This window comes from Xyrauchen texanus, chromosome 9, assembly GCF_025860055.1.
Source record: "Xyrauchen texanus isolate HMW12.3.18 chromosome 9, RBS_HiC_50CHRs, whole genome shotgun sequence".
In the NCBI taxonomy this organism is placed as follows: domain Eukaryota; kingdom Metazoa; phylum Chordata; class Actinopteri; order Cypriniformes; family Catostomidae; genus Xyrauchen; species Xyrauchen texanus.
This window is the reverse complement of record NC_068284.1, coordinates 15,688,832-15,715,926: the sequence shown is the minus strand read 5'-3', so window position 1 is coordinate 15,715,926 and position 27,095 is coordinate 15,688,832. Positions and strand designations below refer to the sequence as shown.

The 27,095-nt window shown below is 38.2% G+C and overlaps 1 protein-coding gene across 15 annotated transcripts in view; it reads left to right on the top strand.

Moving 5' to 3' along the window:
• dlg1b (discs large MAGUK scaffold protein 1b) overlaps positions 1-27,095 on the top strand; it is a 145,601-nt gene that overhangs the window by 60,325 nt on the left and 58,181 nt on the right. For 4 of the 15 annotated variants that reach the window (XM_052133246.1, XM_052133245.1, XM_052133244.1 and 1 more), the window contains exons 5-7: positions 2,271-2,384; positions 25,852-25,950; positions 26,512-26,565. In XM_052133246.1, the coding sequence (XP_051989206.1) occupies positions 2,271-2,384; positions 25,852-25,950; positions 26,512-26,565 (267 nt within the window). Of the gene's footprint in view, positions 1-2,270; positions 2,385-16,566; positions 16,843-25,851; positions 25,951-26,511; positions 26,566-27,095 lie in introns of those variants that run through there. The other 11 variants (XM_052133250.1, XM_052133248.1, XM_052133247.1 and 8 more) reach the window with 7 other exon arrangements.

The window sequence follows — 27,095 nt, the reverse complement described above, 5'->3', positions numbered from 1 at the left end:
TTTCAAGGTTGTTGCTTTTTTTAAAATCTAAATTGCGCAGCCCTACTAGGCAGGTGTCTCACTGTGCGCTATTATGATTGCCACTTTTTGTAGTTAATGTAATGAGCATTCAAAGCCAAGGTGCTTTTACGGTTATTGGCTTCTTTGAATATTTATGTGAAATGCTTAGCCCTTTGTTTTCTCAAGGTGAAGCACTGTGCGCTAACTGGAAAGCAGCAGGGTGACTGTGTCCAGAGAGAGTGACTATACTGTGAGGCAGGAACTAGTACGTATGTGTGAACATTTATGACCACTCGCCTTGTGCCTGTCGTGCTCCAGTGCTCCCTTCTGCCTTTAGATTTATTATACCCTGCACGGCTCCCCCTCAGTTCAGATCAGAGCCTACGCCAGCAGCACACACACACACACACACACCACAGCTGACAAATAATGCCTGGCACTTCTCATAACCTACATTACTCACACTTAAACCTGCACCTTTTTATCTCTTTAGCCCACCTCACAACATGCCATCCATCTCAAATACACCCTCACTAGGTCCATACGGTTACGACTCACAGTGACAATTGGTCTCAGAGTCACTTCAGCATCTCCTTTGAGACCCTATAAACGGCACTTCCACCCTGACCACGGCTGTACTGTACTTTTTATACTCATGCCTAAGGTTTGAACTTGTTAAAATGTTTAGTATCGTGCAAGGACATTTGGGATAGACACATTTTCACTCGTTTTAGTGGAGTCTTGTTTTCCTTATTGGTAAAATGCCTGAGGTGTAATAGGTCTAAGAATATATTCACTTGCAGTGATTAATCACCCGCCATTGTAATTTGTCACCAGACAAATTGATGGGAAACTCTGTAAGGGAAATGTTGTAGTGTTGGAGATTAGTTCATCCATTCAGTTCACCTCTGACAGCAGTGTTTGGTTCTGTTGCCACCTTGTGTTACAATGAAATCATTACAGGGTATTAGTGGTGATGATGCTATTGGTGGTGATGTGGCAACATAAATAGATTTTCTATGTATTATTAGTGGCAATCGGGTGGTAGTGATGTTATCCTGGTTGGTTTAGAATAAAGACTGGCATAAATATATTCTAGGTTAGGGGTTGGCAACCTATGGCAGGGGTAATCACTGGCACACCAACAACAGCGAGAGAGGAGTAGACTATTTTATTCATATGATATCCTGCACCTGCATTCCAATCTACATCTTGATGTAAGCCTTCCTTATGATCACGCAGCATGTTTTCATGTGCTAAATGGGAGGCTAAACAAAAAGTAAAAGTCTGACGATACTGTAGTTTACCCAAAAGACTCGTGCAGCGCGTGCAAGCCATTCGCGCATCACGAGACGGCAGTGCTTCAATTTCAGTAAATTGCACGAGTAAACGCACCCGCTTTGCTTCGGTCAGGCTGCGCGGATGACAGCCTACATTCCATGTTTCATTTGTTTCTTTTTGCTTTGATAACAACATGTGATGTAATAAGGAAATCACCATTATTTACCCTAGAGATTTCCAACCCAGCATACAAGCACACCCTCCTTAAACCACAGTCACACTCAAAATTACATTAAATGATTAAAAGAGAAAACATAAACCCACATTGTGAGTCTAATCAAAATAAAAATTAAACCTAGAAATTTATGTCACTGTCATTTCCACTGCAGAATTCTGTTAAAAACAATAACAAATTTAAGATGTGGTGGAAAAAAATGACAACAAATACAACATTTTGCATATAAATACATTACATAGACAAAGTAAATAAACTAGGTGTAGAGAGTGTGAAAATATTTTAAAAGACTTTATATTTTAGAAGTCCACAGTGCTATATGTGAGTTGAAGAAACACCCATATTTATGTGTGTGCGTGTTTGTTTGTTTGTTTGTGTGTGTATGAAGTGCAAGTGTAAAGAGTATAAAGCTTACATTTTTGTCTTCATAGTCCCCACAGTTGCATTTGGGATGAATGTTTGCATCCTGGTGATTTATAAGGTCTGCATTCATTAACATGGTGTCCTTATCAAACTACTCTCCATTTTGCTAATGCTTGGCTCGGTCTCATAACCTACTGAGCTGCCTACAAAGGCAGTTTTTGAGCATTTATAACCTTAGGTTTGAGACACAGCCTTACTACTCTATTTTGGTCCTTCTGTCTGTCCTCTCTTTATCTGCATCTCATAATGATGTAATTTTTTATATTTTGCGACTTTAAAGCCCTCAGGCAATCCTTTGTTGTAATACTCTGAGTTCAATGCTCCTCTATAGGTTGAATCGCTGGAATGCATCTTCGATGGGCCGTCCACTGTAGTGAATGAGGAGAGTCCTCCTCCCACTACTCCCCTCTTCAACCCATACCCTCAAAGTCCTTTGACCGTCCAGGTAACAGTCACCTCTCTCACATGGCAAGTGGCATTTGCCATTTCTGTTTGCTGTTGCTTGCCAATTTTGTTTGTCATATGGCTGTCAGTCATGTGCAGTCTGGTGTTGGTCATCTCTATGTGATGAAAATGGCTGGTCCATGCAGCTTTTCATTGTTTCATGATGAGACTGGTATACTTTTTCTCAAAAAGGCTTAATGCTGAAAAGGTACAATCCAGTACCATTCCTAAAATGCATGGGATCTTGTATTGTACCCCTCTATCATCCTTCTCGTTTGTGTTTATGAAAGCTTGATATGTGCATGAGTCTGCTAGAGTCTACCTATGTAGCTTCTGAAAAAAATCAGACTGTACTTTCAAAGCAACAGTTGTTTGGCTGCGTATATTGAGGTGATAGCTGTTGATGTTTTATTTGTTATGTGTTGGTGCATGCAGTCATGCAAAGAAGCAGCTCTGCTTCCACAGTCATTGACCAATGTATTTTATTGATCCTTTTTTTGACAGCAATAGGTTCCAATTATAGCCTGATTACTGCATTGAATGTAATGTTTAATTATATATGGCACATGGCAAATTTCTCTTTGACTTGGTTTGATTATGGCATACTGCTTCTTTTCTGCCAGCATATGAAGTATGGTGATTCTCACAAACCTGTCAAGAAAATGCCCTAGTCCTATTTTACTCTAAAATATTTTTTTGCATATAGAAAATGAAGCCTGTTTTCAAGGCTATTAAGATTTTTTTACATTGTGACATTGTTTTCCAGTTACACTCATTCTCATCACCGTAACACGGAACGAGATTGGTAATTTATGATATTCTCTTTACTGCAATGTGAAAAAAGTGCTGTTTAATTTAAATTGACAAGTATATTTATGCATCATAGTAGTACTCTCTTGTTACTGCCTTTTAATTTTCCGCTGATATTATAAAAAACAAGTAAATTAAATAAAGTAAATTCCAGTACATTTAACTGTAATGCAGTAAAAAATGTATTACTATGTTGCCGTAGTGAAAATCATTATTTATTTTATTGCTATTTTATTAAAAACATTTGTCCACTTAATATTTAATCAAAATCAGCCAGTTTTTAGTCAGTTTTAACACTGCCCTTTCAAGAGTCATGTAAAAAAAAAAAAAAAAACTGGCATCAAATCAGCTAATGCAGAGATGAATAGGTGTGTTTTTAGATATTTTAAAATCATGTTCCCTTCCTTGGTTACCTTGGCTTGAACATACATTTCGAAGGAGGAAGAACAACGGCAAATTCGTTTGTATTCGAGACACTACACGCCTTAATTCTTTTAGAGGTGATCACTACTGAATACAATGGCAATTGGATGAATTTGGATTTTATTCATACTTTTTAATGTAGTTATCTTGGAATGTACAGCATGAGTAATGCATGGATTCCATCAGATTTACTGAGCAGAAACTGGCAGCCTGTGTGCCAGTCACATTTGGTTAAATGCTTTCATTAGACTTAAAGTAGTTGTTCACTCAAAAATGAAAACTCTCATAAATTATTCACCCTCATGCCATCCCACATGTGTATGGCTTTCTTTCTTCTGGTGAACTAAATATTTTTAGAAGAATGTCTGTGTTCTCTAGGTCCACACAATTCAAGTTAATGATGATTAGACATTTGTAGCTCCAAAAATAGCATAAAGGCAACATAAAAGTGGAAATTTATATTAAAACAATTACTTAAATTTAGATCAGTTTCTCACCTACACCTATCATATTGCTTCTAAAGATATGGATTTAACCACTTGAGTCATTTGGATTGTTTTCATGCTGCTTTAATGTGATTTTTTTTGGAGCTACATAGTCTTGGTAACCATTCACTTACATTGTATGGAGATATTCTTCTAAAGATCTTCATTTGTGTTCAGTAGGAGACAGAAAGTCATACACATCTGGGATTGCAAGAGGGTGAGTAAATGATGAGACAATTTTCCTTTTTGGGTGAACTATCCCTTTAAGCTATCAGATACCCAACGCAGAGATTTATATTGTAAAAATAAAAATTATTCTAGAAAAACCTGTTACATTCTGCATCTGCAGGGAATGAGCTGTACAATAAAAGAAACTACATTGAGTTTTTCCTGGTATAAAGGCCATACGTTATAAAATGGAGTGAGGCATTGCAGACTATTTCAAACTTAACCATCAGTAAGTCTGTTTTGCATGACGAGGAAACCACATTTACATTCAAAAGGCATATTTAACATAGAACAGAACCCAAAAAACAATTTGCTAAATATAAACTTATATTGTCTGGATTCAGTCAGATTTACTGAACAAAAATAGTGTTTGTGTCTGCTGGGTTTCCATCAGCCTATTTGTTTGCGCATTTGGGATATTGCATAAAAACGGCTGAATGGAAACATCAAGATGCTATTAAAATCTCCAAAATGCACATCAAAAACATTTACGCTCGCTTGAGGTGGATTAATGTTTTATTCGATAAGATGAAATGTGTATAAACTGTGATGGAAACACATTCATTGAATAAACTATCATTTAAATAGGAATACAGGATGCACTTCAAAAAATAATGTGACTTATTATTTTATTTATTACTAGACTGACCAGTGGAGCAAAATCATTGCATCTGAAATGTTGCTCTGGTCTGTGTAGGGTTTGCAGATAAAATAAGTTGATCACAAACTTGAAGTGTGTGGAAGAGCAGGTTAATTGACACTATATCTTATAGATCCGCATGGCAAAAGAACAAGGAACGCACACATAGTATTCACAAAATCTTACACGCTGTTGTTTTGTGATATTCTTTCGCATAAAACCTTGTCCTAACCAGATGCGTTGCAATAAGATTCCAACGAAAAGCTATCTGCCTGTTTACACCGGACATGCCACTGCGATATTCATACACTAAAATGAAGATTATTGACAAAAAAATGTAGAAATCGGAGCAATCAAAGACGGACAGTGTGTTTATTGAACGCAACTCATTTTCTCACTGAAGCGCCGTAATGCTTTCTACAGCAAGCCCCGAGGGGATAAATACAAAATCACACACATACAAATACACAGGGCAAAGTTACTTTATTAATCGCATCCTTCTTCAGTCTGTTACGATTGTTTGTTCACCCGGTACTCCTGTTGTTATTTTGCTGATCTACACAACAGGGAAGAGAGAAAGTCTGTAAATTAAATTCACCACTTGGATGGAAACTTATGAATCTTTAAATACCCAAAAGACATCTTTTATCTACATTATTTTGAGTTGTTTTATTAATAATAAGCAACAGCCAAAGAAATGGAGAGCGCAAGAGGAAAGAAAGGCATTGGGATGCAGGAGACAAAAAATATATAAAACCTGATTGTCTCCCGAACTGTTGTCTCACGATTATAATTTTTTTCCATTCTTTTCCTCATGTTTTCAGTTCAAAGTGTTTGCTTTGTTGGTATCATTTAACTTATTATTTGGAGTCAATCAAATGTTTCATTCTTGAGTTATTATTTGGGAACATGTGTTACCCCTGTTCGGCGGTCATTTTGGAAGTTGCTCCAAAACTTCAGTGTTTCTGATGACCTCAAAAAAAGCTAAGAATTGTTTTTTTTTTTTTTTTTGCTGATTACAGTAAAAAAAAAAAATATAATATTAACTGCCTGAACAATTCTAAATAGCGAAAAAAGAAATGTATTCACAGAAATGTATTTGGATATACATGACATTGACTTGACTGAAGGGTTTTGAGAAAATTATTTAGATTCTAGCCCATTTGGTGCCTAAGCATTCCGAGAGTTGTCATGACTGAACTGTTCTGTTAAGTCAACAAATACATATTAATAAAAATGTAACAAACGAATAAATGGTAAAAGTGTGTCAAATTTGTAAATTTCAGTGTGCATGCTGCTTCCTCTTGGTATTGTAAATTGAAGATGCAATATGTAGACAATAAGGCAGCACGCCCTGTAACAAAATTTGGCTGCACACGCAGATGCGCCCATCAATTCAGACTATTCATCTTTTTCTGGTATATCACCTGGACCTTAAATGAATGGATAGATAGCTTAATGTGTAAACCATTTTCTAAGGACAGTAATGAGAATTGGGAGGTAAAATGTGTTTAAAAGTCTTGAAAATAATGTCACAATGCAAAAAATCTTAGTGGTCATACGTTTAGGATTCATTTATGTAAAATATAGATCTATAGGAAGATCTTATTTGGACATAGAAATATTTTTTAATGTTAAAGAGCAACATGCAGGTTGGACACCCCTATATAGCATAGTGTATGTTGATGATAAAACAACTAGATTTTCTGAACTGGAGTAATATATATTTAGCCATTAACGATATTTTGAGATAAATTGTGATAAAATAACTTCCGCGTCTATAAAGCACTAACCGGAAGTGACGATGGGCTGAGGAGTCTGGTCAAGTTCAAGCTCAGGTTACAATGGATGCGAATGAAGAAACCGAAGTTCTCCGGTGTGGACCGAACATGCCTATGATGGCCCACAGGCCTATAATTATGAGCAAATTAAGAGTTAAAATAATTAAAAGTAAGACTTACTCTGGTCCTCGTTTCGTTGCACAGAATGTCTGCTAACGTTAGCACTTTGTCCTCCAGTCCAGCCCGTGCCAAAATCCGGTGTACACTTTGACGGTGGACTTGATTCCATCGAGTGCACCGAGGGAACAGCATCAGTAATCAGCCTCACGTGGTCCTTACTCCGAAATCCCATCCGAGACTCCAACAAATCTCCAGGTCGATAATTCTCGGAGTGAAATGTGCGCCACAAACGACCGAGTGTGTGGTAACAGACGCGGCAGTGAAGTCTGCTCTCTTCACCTGCACAAAACACACTCAAGACCGAAAAGCCTTGTTTTTTCTAGAAGGAAAATGATGGACACGATGTCCTGACAGGCTGGAATTCGTGCAACCAGCACAAACACAATAATTTACCATTATGGCTTCTCTAAAACTTTCTGTACTGCTCTAACTACATCAACACCCACAATGAGAGCTGACCGCTGAGCTCTTTTGTTTGCCTCAGCCTCTACGTCATATGACGCGTTGATAGCGGAAAGGCGTATTCCAGAGCCTAGCACATTTTCATCAAAATCTCTACATCAAATGAGATTTCATTAGTAATTTCTACATATGTGTTTTTAAAAGACCTCTGCAGACAATATAAAATATTAATTCAGTTATAAATTCAACCTGCATGTTGCTCTGCAATGCATTTATAAGAACAAGGCTGTGATGGTATGGATTTGAGGTGAGGCTGTGTCCTTCAGTCACTTTTCTCATACCAATCATGAGCCTTGAGCTGCCTCTGGATTCCCGTCAGTGACGTCAGTCCTGATATATCTCCCTGTGAGCCAGAGTCGAATGGCTTGATCGCACATTGAAGAAAGCAACAGGAGAGCATGTTGAATGCAAAGAGGTGGAGACACAGGGACACTGTAGCCATTTGTCAGAGACTGTGAAAGGCATAGCATTAAGGTGTTCTCTGCCTCAAGCCTCTGGACTCAATTCGGGAAATCAGCCTCGTAACAGAGAGGAGCGGAGTAAGTGCTAGCCAAGCCAAGCCAAGCACCCAGTCTCACTCTCTCAGCTTACTGCTGACTCATTTTGAGCTGGAAGAGGCAAACGCAAGCACCTGCAGCCATCTGCACTGCTCTGCCCTGAGCTTACATCCCACCACTGCACAGCCGAGATCGGATCAGCATACTAGGAACTGCATCAGCCACAGCAGAGGGAGAGAGCGAGAGTGAAGGTGAATCGAGTAGCGTTTTATCTAAGGGCTGCAGAGATTGTGAAGCTCTTTTTCTCTGCTGCAGTTTGCATGCGTCAGGCAGCCTCTGCCTCTGTTTTCCTCGCGGTACGTTCATAGGCACCTGCACTGTATGTTTTTGACGCCAGCACACACTATGTGCAGATACTGGCTTTGAGATGCCTGCGTAAGAAGAGGTGCTGTGGGGCAGGTCAGACTTGGGAAAGGAACGCTATTTTCCTGGAGCGTGAACCCCATGAACCAGCCTCAGCCCACAATGCTCAACTCTGTGTGGTATGCTAAAAATATGGGTCGCCGGATCATGGGTACCCTCAGGAGAACCAAGAGGCGACGTCTGCACTTGTTGGTAGGTCTGGATCTCTGCAACAGGAAAACGCTCTGATAGCTGCGTGTCAATCACTGCCATGCATTCAGAATTGGCTTTAAGTTAAATAAATCATAAATGCTAAACCTTTTTTTTGGTGTTGACTGAAGTTCTTTAATCTTTGTCATCTTAAAGTAATGTGATCAAATTATTGTCAGTCTTATGCATGAGGAATGCTTATTCCATGTTGGATTTGTAGTTATTTTTTTTTATTTAATTTGTTTTACATTTAAATGACATGGATGACTATTTAAATACCACTAAGACTGTAAGCCAGATTAAGACTGTGCTCTAACAGAGCAGAAGTGCATACATTTTAGGTGTTATATCATGATTTTCAAGGCACTGATTGACAGGCTGTCTCGTAAGGCCTCAGCAAAGTGCTTTGATTTGTTGCATTAAATACGAGTGTTGTTCTGCGTTACTTTGCGTTAGTCACCTGCATGAGTGTGTGATGTCCAGCACAGTGCGTTTCGGTGACAAAATGTGAAAGCACATCTCTTCCCCTTGCAACCTGCGTGCCTCTGTTATGCAGTAGTGCTCACAGTGGCTTACACACATACAATGCGCTGCATGAAACGTGCACGTTACAGGTGTGAATGGCAACAGTGCTTTGCCACTGATCCAATCATGGTTGTTCAACATGCAGGAATGCAAAATCTTATTTTACTGCTTCGATTTACTGTTATTGTCGCTAAATGATGCATGTAATTTGTTATCAAAGACATGTTGTATATGGGAATAGCCTGGTTTGTGGAAACACTGTTTTCTTGTTCGTGGGGATTTACTGTGGAGTTCAAAAAGTCTGTCTACACATTGAAAATATTAGATTCAAAATAAAAATTTAACTGGAAATACAGTTTTAGGAATTTAGGAGAACAGTTTATAACTACGAAACTTACATTTTTGAATTACGATTAATCACAGATTTTGAAAATGCTGAAATTGTACACCATGTAAACGTATTTTCTTGTAAAAATGCATTTTTTCCATTTTAGTAAAGAAAATCCAAAATATATAACAATAATGCTTTTATTAATATTTTCCAAACAAAACCTTCCACAGTATGAAGACAGGAATGGACTAAAATACCCCTTTCTTCTCAATTTAAACTTTTCCCAAAGTCTAATTGGGAGGATAACTTATTGAAATAATTAGTCCCCATAGGTTGAGGATTCATTCATATTTTCATTCTTTTCATATTTCTGTATTCTCTATAATTTTACATTGAAAATATTCAACTCATAACATTATTTATGCATTTTCAACAGCTGTGTAAATGTATTTATTCCTGCTCTGTGAAAATACATCAAATTGCCACTTAAGATGCAGCTTCTGTGCCACCTTTACTGTGTAAAGATGTCTTTAGTCCCCATAGGTATAGTATTCATTGCAATGGGCATTAAATCTCTTAAACTCTCATCCTTCACAATATTAATCTGCTGGTAGACTGTGACTATCTGCTTTCCTATAATAATCACGAAGCTGCGTTCATAATTTGCGTCAGAGTGGCAATGCCAGTGTCAAGCGTCACTTTGAACTCCACGGGAAAAATGGAGTGATATTTGAGACTTGACATGCTTCTGTGGTAATTAAAATGCACCTTACATAGGCTGAAAATAAAATACTCTATCACAAGTCCAATCTGGGCTTGTTTTGTACATCAAATAATAGCGCTAAGAGGTCCATTCTCATTTCATCACTGACAGGGAAGCGCTGTTGTGGTGTTTGCGTCAGTGTAATGACTCCGGGAGGACACATTACAAAGGTTCCGCCCTCCCAACCAGTGTTTATACTGGTTTATGCTGTATTAACGGAAAATGCGTTAAATGCGATGACTAAAAATTCAACTTCTCGTTGAACGTGTTGCATCATCAACGAGGGTTGAGAGACGATCGTTTCCGGGTTAGAGTGTGCATCAGCCGGCGGAATTGTAAATCTCTCCCGGTCTCGGCTCATGCTCAGATTGGGTCTCTTCTGCGACTGGTTGAAGCGGCTCTAACTACACAGAGAATGACCGTTTTGGAGTTTGTGCTTTTTTTTACATTTCTCGCTCCCATATTATATGACTGAAGGATGAAATAATTTTCAGACACTCAAGCTGCAGTTCTCCTCTCCTCTCCTCTCATGTCATTGTTTTAGTTTTATATGATCTCATGTTGAAAATGTTATGAAGTCATATAACAGTAGAAGTACTCCTTTTTATTTTACTACTGGAATTGTTGTATTGTTTTTGTTAGAATAAAGGAGATACCATGTTGACATATTTGTTTATAATGTGGTATATTTAACATCTTGAAAGGATAAAAATTACCCTGAAAATGTTAACCCATTTTTTATATAAAATTAACCCAGTGTTTTTGAAAAAATGAAACCATCATTTTTCAATGAGTTGAAAAACAACCCATTTGCTTAAGTTAACACAAATAAAACAAAAAATTTTGATTTTGAGCACAAATCACAAAAAATTTCTCAGTGTTCAAGAAAAAAAGACTTAACATATTTTGGCTTGTGTAATGGTGATATATATAATAAAATGTGTTAAAGTTTACGCAATTAATCGCAATGCCCCCGGACCGTAATAAGGAAGATTCCTGAGAAATGCAAGGTTGTAGTACAACCTGTTTACTCCAGAGGGCAGTAATTGACATTTCAGCTCTGTGGCAATGCACAGTTTATACAGTGAAGAAAACAACCTTGAGTAGCAGAACAACACAAACATGCGTTACGTTCTTGCATTCAAAACCACTTGGAGTGCAAATTTTAACTAAGTGATCTCAAGATATGTTCTAAGTATTAAACTATATTTAACTTGACACAGTGACCTTAAAAAAAGGTTACGTTTATGACGCAACGCACCCGAGATGCTACACAAGCATGATTGACGCAGGTGTACATTGATGGGTCCTTAAACAAGCCCTCATAATAAATCTCAAACTGATTCACTTGCGAAATGGATTGCTGTGAACTGTTTGCCAATGATTGGCTTATGATCCATAATATGATAGTAAACAATACATTGTATTCTAAAGCCGCTTTTGTCTTGTATTGTCTTATTAATGATTATCTCTTCTGCCACAAGAATGTAATGCATTTTAATTATCTGAATCTTTCATTATTCTTGTTATATGAGGGGTTTTCTCAGCAAATATTAGTATATGCGATTAATTAATCGGGACACCATGTAATTAATTTGATTTAAAAATGTGAATCGATTGACAGCCCTAATATATATATAGTAGCACAGAAGTGACTTTTTCTCCTTCCCCCACTACAATTATTATTGATTATATTAGAATAATTTTTATTGCAAGACAAACCACACCTTTCCTAAAATTTTTTTATAAATATCAACTTGCGCTCCTCCAGTTACAAGCTTTCAATCACAACGTAATTTATGCCAAACGAGAATGAAATGATACAAACTAAATATAGGAGCATATCCTAAAATAATTGTAAGACAATGTTGCCAGGACAACTGGATCAACCGTAGACAGAATGTTGATAAATTCAGTCTAAGCATTTATAGGCCAAATGCTGCCTAACTCACAGTGACATTTTTAAGACCAGTCCATTGGCAAGAGGAGCCATCTAGCGATCGTATGTAGCCGTGTCCCTGTCTGAAGACTATCCGGTCATCTGACCTCTGAATTCACGCTATTTGTAGGTTACAGTGGCTCGGCGCTTCTAGTGTTAAACTTAAACAAATGTATGGCTTAAAAGTGCCTCTGGTAAGAATCATCTAAGTTTTTTAATTGAAACCTGTTTGGATGTAAAGTATAGCATGTCTAGTTTCGTTTGATATGCCAAATTTATATATTTTTCACACGTTAATAAACATGATATCCACATACATGGATTTTGGAACATTAGTCCCGCAAAAGTTAAAAGAATATGTTACTTATTTTTAATTAAAATAGTTTTATTATTACATTCCAACAATTTTGCTTCATTTTATTTTATCTCTAAACAATACGGTTCTATTAATTAACAAGTAAATGCATTCCTATATTTACTATGGATTTTCACTTTGAGAATCAATGGGTTCATCAAAAAACAGAAAAATGTTGCTTTCAGAGGGTTTAAATGGAGTTAGTATAAAAATAAGGTGCATTTCAAACTGTTCTGAGACCAGTGCAGACGAACAACACAAGAGGTTTAGTCATTCACTAAATAGGGAGCAAGGGAGCATCCCATAGCTCACTGTGCATCTAAGTGCATTCACTCCTAAAATCTGGCCAAAAGTTTAGTTTCAGGCTGCAGATGATGTTTGTACCACTCAACATGTTTGGCAGACATGAGACATTGGTGATCAATACATTACTTGTTCATTTAAATGATTAAAATAACTGCCACACTATCGTATTAAAAACCTGAGCAATCCAAAGAAGTTGAAATGAAATAAATTTTATAATTAAGAAAAGCTGTTTAACAAATTTCCCTCAAAATCAGTGCAGTAAATAATAAAAAAAAATAAATAAATTATTCAGATTTCGTTTGGGCCTAAACACTAACATATTTATATATAAATCAACATAAATGTAATGTTGTGAGCATAAAAAAAGTTAACTATAAAGAATAACTTTCTTCATTAAATCTAATCATGGTGCTTAAAGAAAATTCGTGGGTCATAGTTTTGGGAGAGAATGTCATCAACTCTTTAATGTTCTCTGAACAGAACAAGCTTTAATCAAAAGTCTGAATCAGAAGAAAAGGCGGTGACAGGAATAGCCAAGACAACATCTGTGGATCCTGACTTTGCTGTCAACATCTATTGAGAGGCTGACCAGTAGTCTGACCTTGTCAGTGGCTGGCCTGATTTGTCAGCCATTGTGTGGCCTGTGGAAGATTTGAAAACGGATATCCCACGCTAGATGCCCATTTAGCAATAGAACCTTCATACTGTAGCCAGTACCCAGATACTGTTGGTAGGAGTAATGCTTGCTGTTGCAGTTGCACTAAACACGTACTTTTTGTTGTCGCATTCTCAACTCTTTACCCAAAATGGAAAATTTTGTCATTATTTAATTAATAAATGCTTGGCAGAACTGTTTCCTCAGCCATCTTTTACTTCAATTGTATGTAAAAAAAAAAAAAAAAAGATGCATGAAAGTGAATCGTGACTGCCTAACATTCCTTTTTGCATTCCATGGAAGAAAGAAAGTCATAGGGTTTTGGAACACCATGATATTTATTGCCATGTATGCTTACATATACAAGGAATTTGTCTTGGTGACAGGAGTTTCCAGTGCACAATACAATACAGCAACAAGAGATAATAAATAATTTTTATTTTTTTAATTAAATAAATAAAAATTGAATAGAGAATAAAGTATATATAGAATACACAATAAGACTGATATATATATATATATATATATATATATATATATATATATATATATATATATATATATATATATATATATATATAAGCAATGTCACACGAGCAAGAGTGCAATATGGCCCTACATCGTAGGTATACGTGCCGTAGGTAATCACAGCAGTGCTAATATACAACAATTTAATGAACAAGTAAATTTTTTAAAAATTAGGAAAATTCCTAATGGTCATAAAAATGCATTTATCCATGGAACTACTTTCTTACGCGGTGGATCAGAATCTGCCATTGCTGGTTCAAACCAAATGATGCGTCCAAGCCTCCGTTAGTAATTCAGAAATGTTGTATAAACAAGAGAGAGAGAGAGTGTGTGTGTGTGTGTGTGTGAGTGTGTGTGTGTGAGAGAGAGAGAGAAAGAAAGAGAGAGCGAGTGTGATCACCTGTTGCCCCACACCCAAGCAGAGATGATGTCAGCTAGTCTGCTCGCTTCAGTTTATTTGCGCTGCTCAGTCCAGTCTATATTAAGTCAGAGCATTGTTGTGCTCCACAAATCCCTCTCGTCCTGCGTGAAGTGTTTTTTATTATTATCTGCAGTAGCAGCACCTCAGTCTCCGCAAGGTATAAGTATCATAATAATAACACGGAAAACAAGATGGGGTATAATTCAAACATCTTTATTAAATGATTGCTGAGCAAACAGCATTAACAGTAACACCTGTAGAGTCCAGAAACATCTCTTCCTCTATTCTCCTGTCATTTGTTTACCTCAAGAGAGAGTGTGTCGACCTTATTACTTATTACACGCCACAGAAACAAGTGAAAGCTGAACTAATATTACCAACATCCAACAAAATGATAAGGAAGCAAAGTACATATAATAAATCTATATCAAATATTTAGTTACTATAATATAATGCATTGCTAAATTAAATATAATAAAATAATGAATAAAAATAATTAAATGCAATGGTGACAAACTAACCAAAATTTTCCAAAATTATGCCAATGGGTTATCAGTTCAACTTTAGTTTGACATTAAGCCTCATTCATTAGTACTATCTTATATACAGTAAAGAGTAGTTTGTATAAGACAGAGAGCTTGCTGTGCCATTGTGTTCTGCAGTATGATGGTGACAGTGTGGCTCGGTTCTGAGTGGTAGCTCTCAATGGATGTTGTAGGGATCTCATTAGACATGCACACAGTGTGTTCAGAGGAAATTTGTTATGTATTATTGATGTCCTGCCATATCTATTGGCTGTTTTTTCAAAGGAGAGGAGGAGCTTCAGCATTATTGTTCGGGATGCCATCTTACCCTCTAAATCAATAGTTAAAGCAAAATCCATATGAGCCAATTGAGTATGTAATTGAGAAATTATTCAGTGTAATTGAATAGAGCAGTAGTTCTCAACCCTGTTGCTGGAGGCCCTCCAAAGCTGCAAATTTTGTATATCTCCCTTTTCAGATGCACAATTGAGGTCATGGAGTCTGCACAAACAAGCTGATGAGTTTTATCAGGTGTGTTTGATTAGGGAGATATCCTAATAATAATATAAATTGTTGTGTTGGGGGCCTCCAGGATCAGGGATGGGAACCACTGGAATAGAGTCTACGTACATGCAAAGGGCTCTATCTGAATACGTATGGGTACGCGACACAATCATAGTGCTCGAGCCAGCACAGTGTTAACACAAACGATAATGTTGTAGGCTGTACTGCACTAATGAGTATGTCAACCGATAAAGCCAAAGAGTGTGTTTACTGTGGCTTCTAGTGCGTGACAGGGTACTGGATCCTGCACGGGAAGTCCTGCTGGCTCTTTTAGATGTGTGAGCAGTTACCATGGATTTAAGCTCCCAAGGGAGTGGAGGTATTGCCTGGTGACTACACCAGACAACTCATCCAGCACCCTTGGCACATCTACAGGACTATTGATGAAAGAGGTCACTGTCAAAGATCGGCTACTACATGCACATGAAATATTTATCCAAATGATCCAGCCCTGAGGAATGCTTTTTACGTTCCTGCGCGGCTTCAGTTTATGCTTTTATAATTTTTATTTTTATTTTCTTGTATTTGTCTAATTACTGACATATTCCTCTAGTTCAGTGTAAATTGTGTAAATTGACATTTCTTGTAAAATGGGAAAACCATGTCAGAGGAATGACCCAAACGGCAAGAGGGTTGAACTTAACTTTAAGATAAAGTATGCTTGGATTTTAACGCTTGGAAGCATTGTTAATTGGGCAGAGTAACATTTCCAGTTGAACTTGGATAGACAGCTGTTAATCATTTGTTGGCCTTCAAATTCAGTATCTTGTTGGAACACAGAATTGCACAGATGTCCTCAGTGGAACAAAGTAGTGCCAACTTGTAATTTGTCCAGCCAGTGATCATTTTATAACTCTGACTCCCTGGCTACTTGTGATTGATAAAAGAGCAGCTAGCTTTGCTCAGAATATTTAATCATTATTTCTTTTGAAATTCAAACCAAATCAGTGTTGGATGAGTGTTGCTGTTTTGCAGAGCAAGTTTTGGAGGGGAATGAAGGAGTGTCTGAAGATCCTGGGTCATGAGTACACAGCACACTTGAAGATTTGTTCAGATGAAAACTCCTGATACGCACAGTACAGGAAACCACACTCATAATTAAGGAAGTTGTTTGGAAGTGCTCTAAGATTTTGGCTAGATTTGTTTTCCTGATTTTGTCATCGACACTCCTGAAAAGCAAAGCTTGCATCCATAGTTCATCCGCAGCGATGAACTACATCTTTAGTGGAAACAACCTGTATTCCAGGGGAAGTCGAGGCAGCAGCACCAATTCAGCTCATGGTGGCTCAGCAGGACCCAAAAATAGACAGTGGTCCATACGTAGTTCCTCTGAGGCGGCAAAACAAACCTCGTCCCGTTGGCGCCGGACGCTTGCTACCCTCACAGGCCTTAATACATTCACTGACTGCATCGTATCAAGGACGACTCAGGTATGCTTTGTGGACATATGTACAAGGTTCCTTAAAGGTAATTCAGAAATCTGGAGGTACTGATGAGTTTTCTGTATCATTACAACCTAAGCTTGTGTGTTTCTGTGTTTAGTTAGTATCTTATTACTCTGCTGTTTTCTTAGTGTAACATAGTTGTTTTTGTTATAGTTGAGTTGTCATTGTTGTTTACTGTGCTTTATGCATCTTATAATTTTTGTTTTGAGTGCCATAAGACCAAAGATTTACAGTGTAGTCATTATGACCGATTATTACCCATTAAACTCTTTGTACTGGAATCATTTTGGAACCGGAATTTCTTTTCCAACACATTAGACTTTTTAGGATATACTGTATTTAATTAATTCTGACAGACCTAAATGCTCTATGAGCTACTTATATAGAGCATGTACTTGTCGGTTTTGAAAACCTTCTCAGTTTCATCTCACGGATTCCGATCTTATCAGTGGAAACTGATAAAATTTAAATAAAGCCTATTTATTTTAAAGGAACTGTTATGTGTAAAAATAAACAATTACTGTATTATTTAAATGATTAAACATTTCCTTATTTGTTTTACTTAATGTAATTTATGCCGATGAATACAATTACATTGATTAATTAAAAAAACTATAATTGCATCCAGACAAGATAATTTTCATTATTACAGTATTACATTTTTCGGATTACAGTAATGACAATTTGTCCCTAATTATTATTAAATCATTGTCACAATGCACACAATATTAATAGTTCTTAAGCGTGCTGCATTTTCTTAATTCAAAATTTAATAAAAAAATGTTTTATTTACAATTTTTTTTTTTTATACAATGACCTGACCATTTTTTGTAGGATTCAACCCATGTCAAGACGTGATTCTCAAATATGAGTGCATGTGCTCTGTACTGTTCATTTGATATTAATTTCATGCCCATTAATGTATTCTATTCACTTTCGTCTATTTTTCGTTATTAGTTGAGGGAATCAAAGCAAAATTGTCAAAGAGCTGTTTTTGTTGGGTGTGTGGCCAGTAGGTGGCACTGGAGTAGTTTCATTTCCTGGCTTGCTGTAATGTTGATCCTAATCCTGACCAAATTCTAGCAATTCTAGATATAATCCTCACAATTTAACCTGCAATGCACCATGAAAATAGAAGTTTCAGAGAGTCACAGGATTATTGCTATCACCATCTTTATTATTATTAACATGATTATTATTATATAATTTTGGATTCATGAAAAGGACACTGTTAAAAGCAGCTGTTTTACTTTATAGGTAGAGTCACATAGACTGATGTTCACTTCTTCATTGAGAAATCTAAATATGTGTGCTTGGCACTTTAACATTACATGATTAAATTACATTTAACCTGCTGATTTTATAAATTCAACAAAGCTGACATGCATACTACTCTAAATGCTGAAGCAGTGGTCGTTAACAGCTTGGCGGACTCATCCATTTAAATCCACTTATAAAATCAGCCTCCAATCCAATCACCTGAGTTGTCATGTCACGCAGCTATTCTAGGCTATTTTGTATAATTTATATATTCATAATTTTGCCAAAAGAAAGATCGTTTGCATCCATATACTGTGGCAAGCCATCAGTCACAAGTGCCGATATAAAATATGCATTAGTTTCAATGGCTATTTTTTTTCTCATTGAGTGTCAAAAAAGAAATTCAGACCTAAACTAAAGATTTCAAGAAACAAAATCAAATGACAAATTAACTTTATTTATATTGTCTTACTGAACCTAATATACTTTTTCTCATAATAATGAATCGATATTTTGAATCCTTGTATCTATTTTTATTCATCTATTTGCAAACACTGAAACTAGGATTTCTCAGCGTGAGCCACTTCTATCAAGAAAGATTGAAACTGAACCTGCAGATTCACTCTTTCTCTCAAGGACTTGCTAGGTCTTTCTGTCTCGTTTGGTGCAGTTTCAATGCAATCTTATTGTGAAATCATAATATGTGTTGTGAAACGTATTTCACGTGTGTCGTATCGAAAGACGTTTGGCAATAACCAGCCCTACTTACTACGATAACAAAGCATCAGAGAAAAGCCCCCCACAATGTTGTTGTGAACTACAGAAGCCAACTCAAAGAACCTTAGTCACTTCTCCATAATAACAGATTCCTGCCATTTCCAGTGATATCTGTGAATATGTACTGTAGGTGAGGATATGTTTACTATATGGATTCCCCTCATGCTAGGATACCGTCGCTCTCTGCGTGTTGCCGTGGTTTCAGCGGGCTGGCTTTGTATTGATTATTCATGCCAGGAAAAAGCCCCTCCATGCCTGATGGCTGTGCCCATTGGAGCTCTCTAATTGGCATGAGAATTCAAAGAGATGAGAGGAAGATTGAACGAGAGAGACACAGAGAGAGTAAGAGGGTCGGTGTGCTCATGAATGCATGAGAGTCTGGACTGAATTTCCCTCCACTTATTTGTTGCCAAGGCGCTGCACCAAAACACTGCAGCTTTCTCACCGCCGACCTTGTTTTCTTCAAATTTGATGCTGTTGCTTCACATTTCGTCCATGTTCTGAACATGACGACCTTATACTCTGGCCACGAGTGCGGCAGCAGGAGAGTGGACTGCTGCGAGAGTTCAGTTCATGAGAGGAGAATTGTCTCTTATCCACGGGTCATCCTAGGGCAGAACCCGCTGCCCACATCCATCCTCAAGCAACCACATCTCCAGCAGATGTTGAACCAGGAGCCTGCCTTCAATTCCTGCACCCTGCCCTCAAACATAGGAAAGAGCAGAACCAAGTTCCTCAATTTGCGTGATAGTGTGAAGAAAAGCCCCACCAAGAGCACGGCCAAAGTTATCGGCCCGGGGGAGAGGTTTTTTGGCATGGTTGACACTCGATGGGCCTCTGTGTCATTTGATGAGGTATGTTAGGATTAGTAAGAACAGAGGAACTAGATTGGCTCTCTTATCCTTGTATCAGAATGCTTTTCTGCTGTTTGTGGTGTTGTCAAATATAGTCCCGACTTTGGCTTTACATTCATAACTGGTGTGCTCTTTTTAGTATTTTTGTTGATGATGATATCTATTTCAGTGGTTATGCTGAGATTAACTGTCCTCTGTCTTTGGTGTACTCTACGTGACTTGATATTTATCATCCCCTTAGTGTTTCAGAGTAGCTTTGTATTTCCTTGTAGTTTTTCTGCAACTCATTCTTTATCTTCTCTTAGCAAACACGTTGGTTGTTGCATTTAACATATGCATTTTTTTCTGATCCAAATATCAGTTATCGTCAGCTTGATTGTCAAGCATCTCATCTTCCTAAAGTGTTGTTTTTCAATGTCCAATTAAAGGTCTATAGTGGATCGCTTAAGTGGGACTACAGTCGATGCCATTGATGAGACCTAATTTTAGTCTTTGTGTGGACCGTGTTTATGGTTATGCACCACAGCAATCAAATCACCCCTGGTGGTCAAACTCACTTTTTTTTTAGGGTTGCTTTTTTTGATAATTATGTGATTATTGTTTTATTCTTTTTAAACTGTTCTGATTGCATGTTTTCTTTTTTGTATTTAAATTAATTTTTATTTTACTTGTGTAAAGCGCTTTGAGATGCAACTTTTAAAGGTGCTATAGAAAATAAAGTTTATTATTTGTATTACCCCAGTATTGTTTTACCCCATAATATCACTCTTAGTTAAGATTTATCCTCAAATAACATGTGTTGATAAGTATAATCTTTAGTCAGCACAATGTTGAGTGCAATTGCAATGCATTAGCATAAGTAGCAGTGATGTTCCAGGTTTAAGAGAAAATTGTTACCATGTGCCAAATTTAAAATACATCTGCATATTACATTTGTTTTCAATGTGCTATCCAATCAGTTATTGTTACAATGCTTATGATTACCTAAATTGGTGACTTCAAATGTGTGAATGGGTGACTGAAAGTATTAGAAAATATTTGAATGTCTAGAAAATATTTTGTCTTTCTTAAAAGGTTATAAGACACTGTTGTACATAAAGTGACATGAATCATTATGTAAAAAAATTACATCTTTATGCACGAGGAGTGTCTAGTTTCAGACTTCAAGTAAAAATATTCGCTTAAATTAAGGCTTCAGGTATTGTTTTGCATCTGTCATTTTCAGACAGATGGCCCGGCAACTACCCTCTCTTACAAAAAAGTAATTTGAAAGTACAATGTTACAGTGATTATATTAAATGTTAATGCCATTTATTATTATATGTACCATAGTACTGCCATATAATTTATGGTACTCCTTACTTTAATGGGACATGTCCAAAATAATCCCAGTGTAATACAACCACTTTGGAATGTGGCCTGATGGAATGTGATTTCAGCTTTCACAGAATCACCTTCAAGGTTTCCTCCAAATAGATACACCATCAAGTTAATTGTGAAATCTGCACATATTGTGCTTCAGTGGCTGAGAAGCGCCTGTGGTCTCAGTGAGGGGTGATTGTGAGTTGTGCCAGAGAGCGAGAGAGAGAAACTCCTCCAAGCTGTCCTCCAGGCCGTATGTCAGAGTGTAATGCAGACATCTGCCCTGTCATAGTGTTACAGTGTGTGTTTGTATGCCCATGAATGTTTAAGGAGAGCTCATTCCTCCTCTTGTCATCACACTGCTCAGTAAATAAGTAGTCACAGCAACATAACAAGTAGCTTGAGTCATATCTAACCCTATAAAGCAGGGGTCGGCAACCTTTTTGACATGAAGTGCAACTTTTAAGTTTCCTTGTAAATCACTTTGCCTCAGTTTCTTATTTAATAGTTTATTTTTCATTACAAATTATATTATTAGCATAACGTTTGAGTGAAAAATTGGGCAAAACCTGATTAATGTTCCATAGACCATTGAGTACTTTAATGGAAGTAAGGAAATATCACCTTTTGTACAAAAGGTGTTAACATAGTTAATGACACAAATTTGCTTATTAGTGACCTAGAAATTGTGTGGAATCTTAAATATTTCTTATTCATTTTATGTCATACAGTTATCAAAATCTTGAAACTGTGTTAATTTCAAGGTTTAATTTAGATTTTGAAGTCAAGTCAAGTGTTTTTTACTGTCGTTCAACCATATAGAGTTAGTACAGTACACGGTGAAAAAAGACAAAGTTCCTCCAGGACCATGGTGCTACATAAAACAACATAGGACAAACACAGAACCACATGAGACTACACAGACTAAATAAGATACCTATATAAAGTGCACTTGCAAACATGTGCAAAAAGTACGGGACAGTACAATAAATGACAAAAAAATTAACAGACAATAGGCACAGTGTGAGACACAGCAGTGCAAAAAGATGACAGTTTCTAAAAATGCCAAATGTAAACATAACATACTATGAAATAGTGTTCTATGCACATAGCAGTTATTGAGGTATAAAGTGACAACAATTAAAGTGCAACTCAGGACATGTGTGTCAGTCCATTCTCTGAGTATTGAGGAGTCTGATGGCTTGGGGGAAGAAGATGTTACACAGTCTGGCTGTGAGGGCCTGAATGCTTCGGTACCTCTTGCCAGACAGCAGGAGGGAGAAGAGTTTGTGTGAGTGGTGTGTGGGGTCGTCCACAATGCTGGTTGCTTTGCGGATGCAGTGTTTTTTGTAAATGTCTTTGATGGAGGGAAGAGAGACCCCGATGATCTTCTCAGCTGTCCTCACTATCATCTGCAGGGCTTTGCGGTCCGAAACGGTGTAAGTCCCAAATAGGCCCTCTATAGAATGTAGTGAGGATAGGGGGTGGGAGATGTGCTTTCCTCAGCCTTTGAAGAAAGTAGAGACACTGCTGGGCTTTCTTGGTAATAGAGCTAATGTTGAGGGACCAGGTGAGGTTCTCTGCCAGGTGAACACCAAGGAATTTGGTGCTCTTGACGATCTCCACAGAGGAGCCGACAATGTTCAGCAGAGAGCAATCACTCTGTGCTCTCCTAAAGTCAACAAACATCTCTTTTGTTTTGTCCACATTCAGAGACAGGTTGTTGGCTCTACACTAGCCGTTAGCCGTTGCACCTCCTCTCTGTATGCTGACTCGTCGTTCTTGCTGATGAGACCCACCACCGTCATGTCATCGGCGAACTTAATGATGTGGTTCGAGCTGGGCATTGATGCACAGTCGTGAGTCAGCAGAGTGAACAGCAGTGGACTAAGCACACAGCCCTGGGGGGCCTCAGTGCTCAGTGTGGTGGTGGTGGAGATGCTGTTCCCAATTCGGACTTAATGAGGTCTCCCAGTCAGGAAGTCCAGGATCCAGTTGCAGAGGGAGGTGTCCAGGCCCAGCAGGTTCAGCTTTCCAATCAGGTGCTGAGGAATTATTGTGTTGAATGCTGAGCTGAAATCTATGAACAGCATTCGAACGTATGAGTTCTTTTTATCTTGGTGGGTGAGGACCAGATGGAGGGTGGTGGCGAAATAGACTTTTGAACCGCACTATGTGTGTTTGTGTTTTTTCTTTTCCCTTTTTATTGTAGTTTTAGTTTGAGAGTAGCTGGGTTGAAAATCTCAAACATTAATTATCTTATTTTATTATAATTGTTTTTTTATTTCTCCCCAATTTGGAATGCCCAATTCCCAATGCGCTCTAAGTTCTTATGGTGACTTAGTGACTCGCCTCAATCCGGGTGGCAGAGGACGAATCTCAGTTGCCTTTGCATCTGAGACCATCAATCCGCACGTCTTATCACGTATCTTGTTGAGCGCATTACCGCGGAGAATAGTGTTAAGCCTCTACATGCTCTACGTCTCCGCAGTAACGCACGCGCTCAACAAGATATGTGATAAGATGTGCGGATTGACGGTCTCAGATTGGCATTCATGCACAACTCCCCAAACAACTCGCCATGCACCCCACCAAGAGCGAGAACCCCATTTTATGGTAAATGGTCTGCACTTATATAACGCTTTTTTTAACCTTAGCGGTTACCAAAGCACTTTACACTGTGTCCCAGTCACCCATTCACACACACACACACACTCATACACCGATAGCGGCAGAGCTGCCATGCAATGCGCTAGCCTGCCATTGGGAACAACTTGGGGTTCAATGTCTTGCCCAAGGACACTTCGGCATGTGGAGTCATGTGGGCGAGAAGGTTACCCCATGTGACTCTACCCTCCCTAGCAACCGGGCCAATTTGGTTACTTAGGAGACCTGGCTGGAGTCACTCAGCATGCTCTGGATTTGACCTTGTGACTCCAGGGTTTGTAGTCAGTGTCTTTAATAGCTGAGCTACCTAGGTCCCCTTGTATCTTGTTACTTGCATCTAGTGTGGTTCTGAAAGCAACAAATATGATTAGGAAATGAAGGATTTCATCCACTCAACCATCCATCGCTACTGATGCAAAGCGGACACGTTTACAAGTGCTGCCTTGATTGATTGTGCCTACATAACAGTGGCTGGTGATGCATGAATGGTTTGTACGCACTCTGCTCGGCTGCTGACTACCACTGTCTAGTCACATTTTAATAGTGTCAAGCTTCCCATTCAGTTTATAACCACATAAAACACGCTGCATAATTGAGGACGAATTACATCAAGAGGTAGATTGGCATACAGGTAATATAAATGGATTTGATTCTTGATATATATATATATATATAAAGTACTTGTTCCTCTCTCTCGGATTACCACTCCATGTGCCAATGATGGCATGTGTGCAATAGGTTGCTGACCCCTGCCCTAAAGCCTAGGTTACACTTTTTCCATGCTCTGCTTCATCTCATGCATGGTCGAATGCTCAACCTTTCAGAGTAGACCCTTTTGATTGCAAGCCTGTACAGACATGTTTGCACTCTACAACTGCTTTGCGATACTTTTTAAGTAAGGTCAACGCTAAGGGCATGGGCAGACAATGCGCACAGATGCGGACTGTTTGCATGTCTAGAAATACTGAGCTGCAAACAGATAGAATGCGTGTACTGTGCTGGTTATAAATTTTGTGTCTCACACACTGCGAGAGGCATAGTGGCATGTGGAAAACCAAAGTGTACTTTGGCCTTAATGCTACAAACATACTCTGTGTTTGGCCAACTCATTGCAAGCCCATTTTACATAATAAATGTGCGATCTTGTGTTACTGTGGTAGTAACAAACTGTAATGGGGTTTTAGAATTTCTGTTCCATATGTTCTTATTCAAGTGAATAGCTATAAACAAGTTAACAGTTTAACTTGCTCATCAAGATTCTCTTTAAATGCTTTAGTGCCTCTTATGGCAATGCTGAGAATGCAACATGCAATGTAATTGAGTTTATGTACATTGCATTATGAATTCCATTCTAACACATTTCAGAATTCAAAAACGTTTGAAATCAAGTTTGCGTTGCTAGAAACATTGCCGTTTAGATACTTATGTAGAATATGGCCATAAGATCAAATTAATCTACATAGGACAAGAAGACTGTATGGCAAATCACTCCCGAAATAGGAAGTAGAACTACCGTCTACACTAAAAATCAAGGCATTTGCTAGATACCTATCTAATCATTGTTAAACCCTAAGTATACTTTGGCTTTCCACATAAAAGAAAAACACAAAGCTGTTGTAGTGTGCATGTTTCGAATGCATTTGTATTTGCTTGCCTTCAAAAGAGTATGCTTTGAAAGGCTGAGCACTCAACCGTGTCTGAGACGAAAAAACGAAATATACCCGAGCCTTAAATAAGGAATTCTCATTGCACTGTCCATCCAAAAATATCTGTGTCCACTGTTCTGTCATCATTATAACTGTACCATGTGCAACAGCATGGATTATGCAGCCTCATTCTTATTCACATGCTCATTTTCACTCCCTACTCATCTGAAATCCTCCAATAATCACAAACTGAGTGTCTCCCAGCTCCCTGCTGTGACGCCTCTCAGATTTGCTGCAATCTTGCACACACACTCATAAAGATACCCACTTTCACCCATCCCCCTTGGTTGGTTCCTATGCAATTCTGTGCTGTTGTGTTGTTGTGTATATATGTGACCTGACCTCTCCCCTTTCATGCTGTTGTTCAGCAGACAGATGCTGTCCCACCCTCCACTCTCATAATCCCTGTGATCCCAATCTCCACTGTCCCTGCGGAGCCCGCTGTCATCCCTCCATCAACGTCACAGGTTTTTTTTTTCTATTTTCCCTCTCCCCTGCCTGCTTTTTTTTCTTCTTCTCTCTCTTCCTGGTCAATTTGTCTTGATCCCTGCCATTCCACTGCTCATTGATGGGGCTGAAGGATTATCGGCCCCAAAGTTGGGTAAAGTACTACGGCCATTCCCCTTGACTAATTGCATCTGCGTGAACCAGCCGGAGGAAGTGGCGAGCCACAGAGGAAGACAGACAAAGTGATTGAGCGAGAGAGAGAGAGAGAGTGGATTTAATTTTAGGCTACTTTAGGCTCTTAATAGCATTCATGCTTCAGCATTGCATGTTCTGCAGTATAAAATGCCATGTACGTACATATGCTGGCTGCGCTGTGTTAATCTGGTGTGAGTGCCAGTGGTGTTATATGTAGCGTCATGTCGAGAGTAAGTGAATATACCTTTGCTGCGTAGAACACTGCAAGCTTAACACAGCTTTTCCTAGTTACTGCTTCTACTAACGCATTTTACTTCAGGTGCAGTTTGGAAGGGACAGAGTATGTGCTGAAACTAATGCCTTAACTGGACTGTTTTCTCTTGCAGGCAAATCCTCCCCCTGTTGTGGTAAATACAGAGAATTTGGATTCAGCCCCATATGTAAGTGTCATTTTTACTTATTTTACATTAGTTTCTCACTAAATTCACGAATCCCTGCTCAAAACAGCACTGTGCATGTTAATTACATGTTTTATCTGCTTCTGATTCTGCTACTGCTTCTTGAACTTAAACAGCTTGGAACAAGCCATTTTTGAGTATTTATTCAAAGCGATATTTGATTTTCTATTTTAAGTCACTGACTTTGTGTCAAGCACCACAGTGTTGGATCTTCGAACTCAGGTTAATGTTAGCATAGTGTTTGGAATATCATTACTGAGGTGGTGTTCATTGAGCACTGAGGAGGAAATGACATCTCCATGGTTTGGTTTCCGCTTCATTTCCCTTGAGTTTGCATGTGGAGTAGTAAGGTCAGTAGTCGTGATTGTGCAACTCGGGTGCACTGCGTCTGTTTTTCTTATCCAGCACCACACATACATTACAACCTTAATTTTAGCATTTTTGCTTTATCAACAGCACCACAGATTCTAAGTAGCATACAGAGCCTCATGGTACTCATCGCCGCTTTGTCT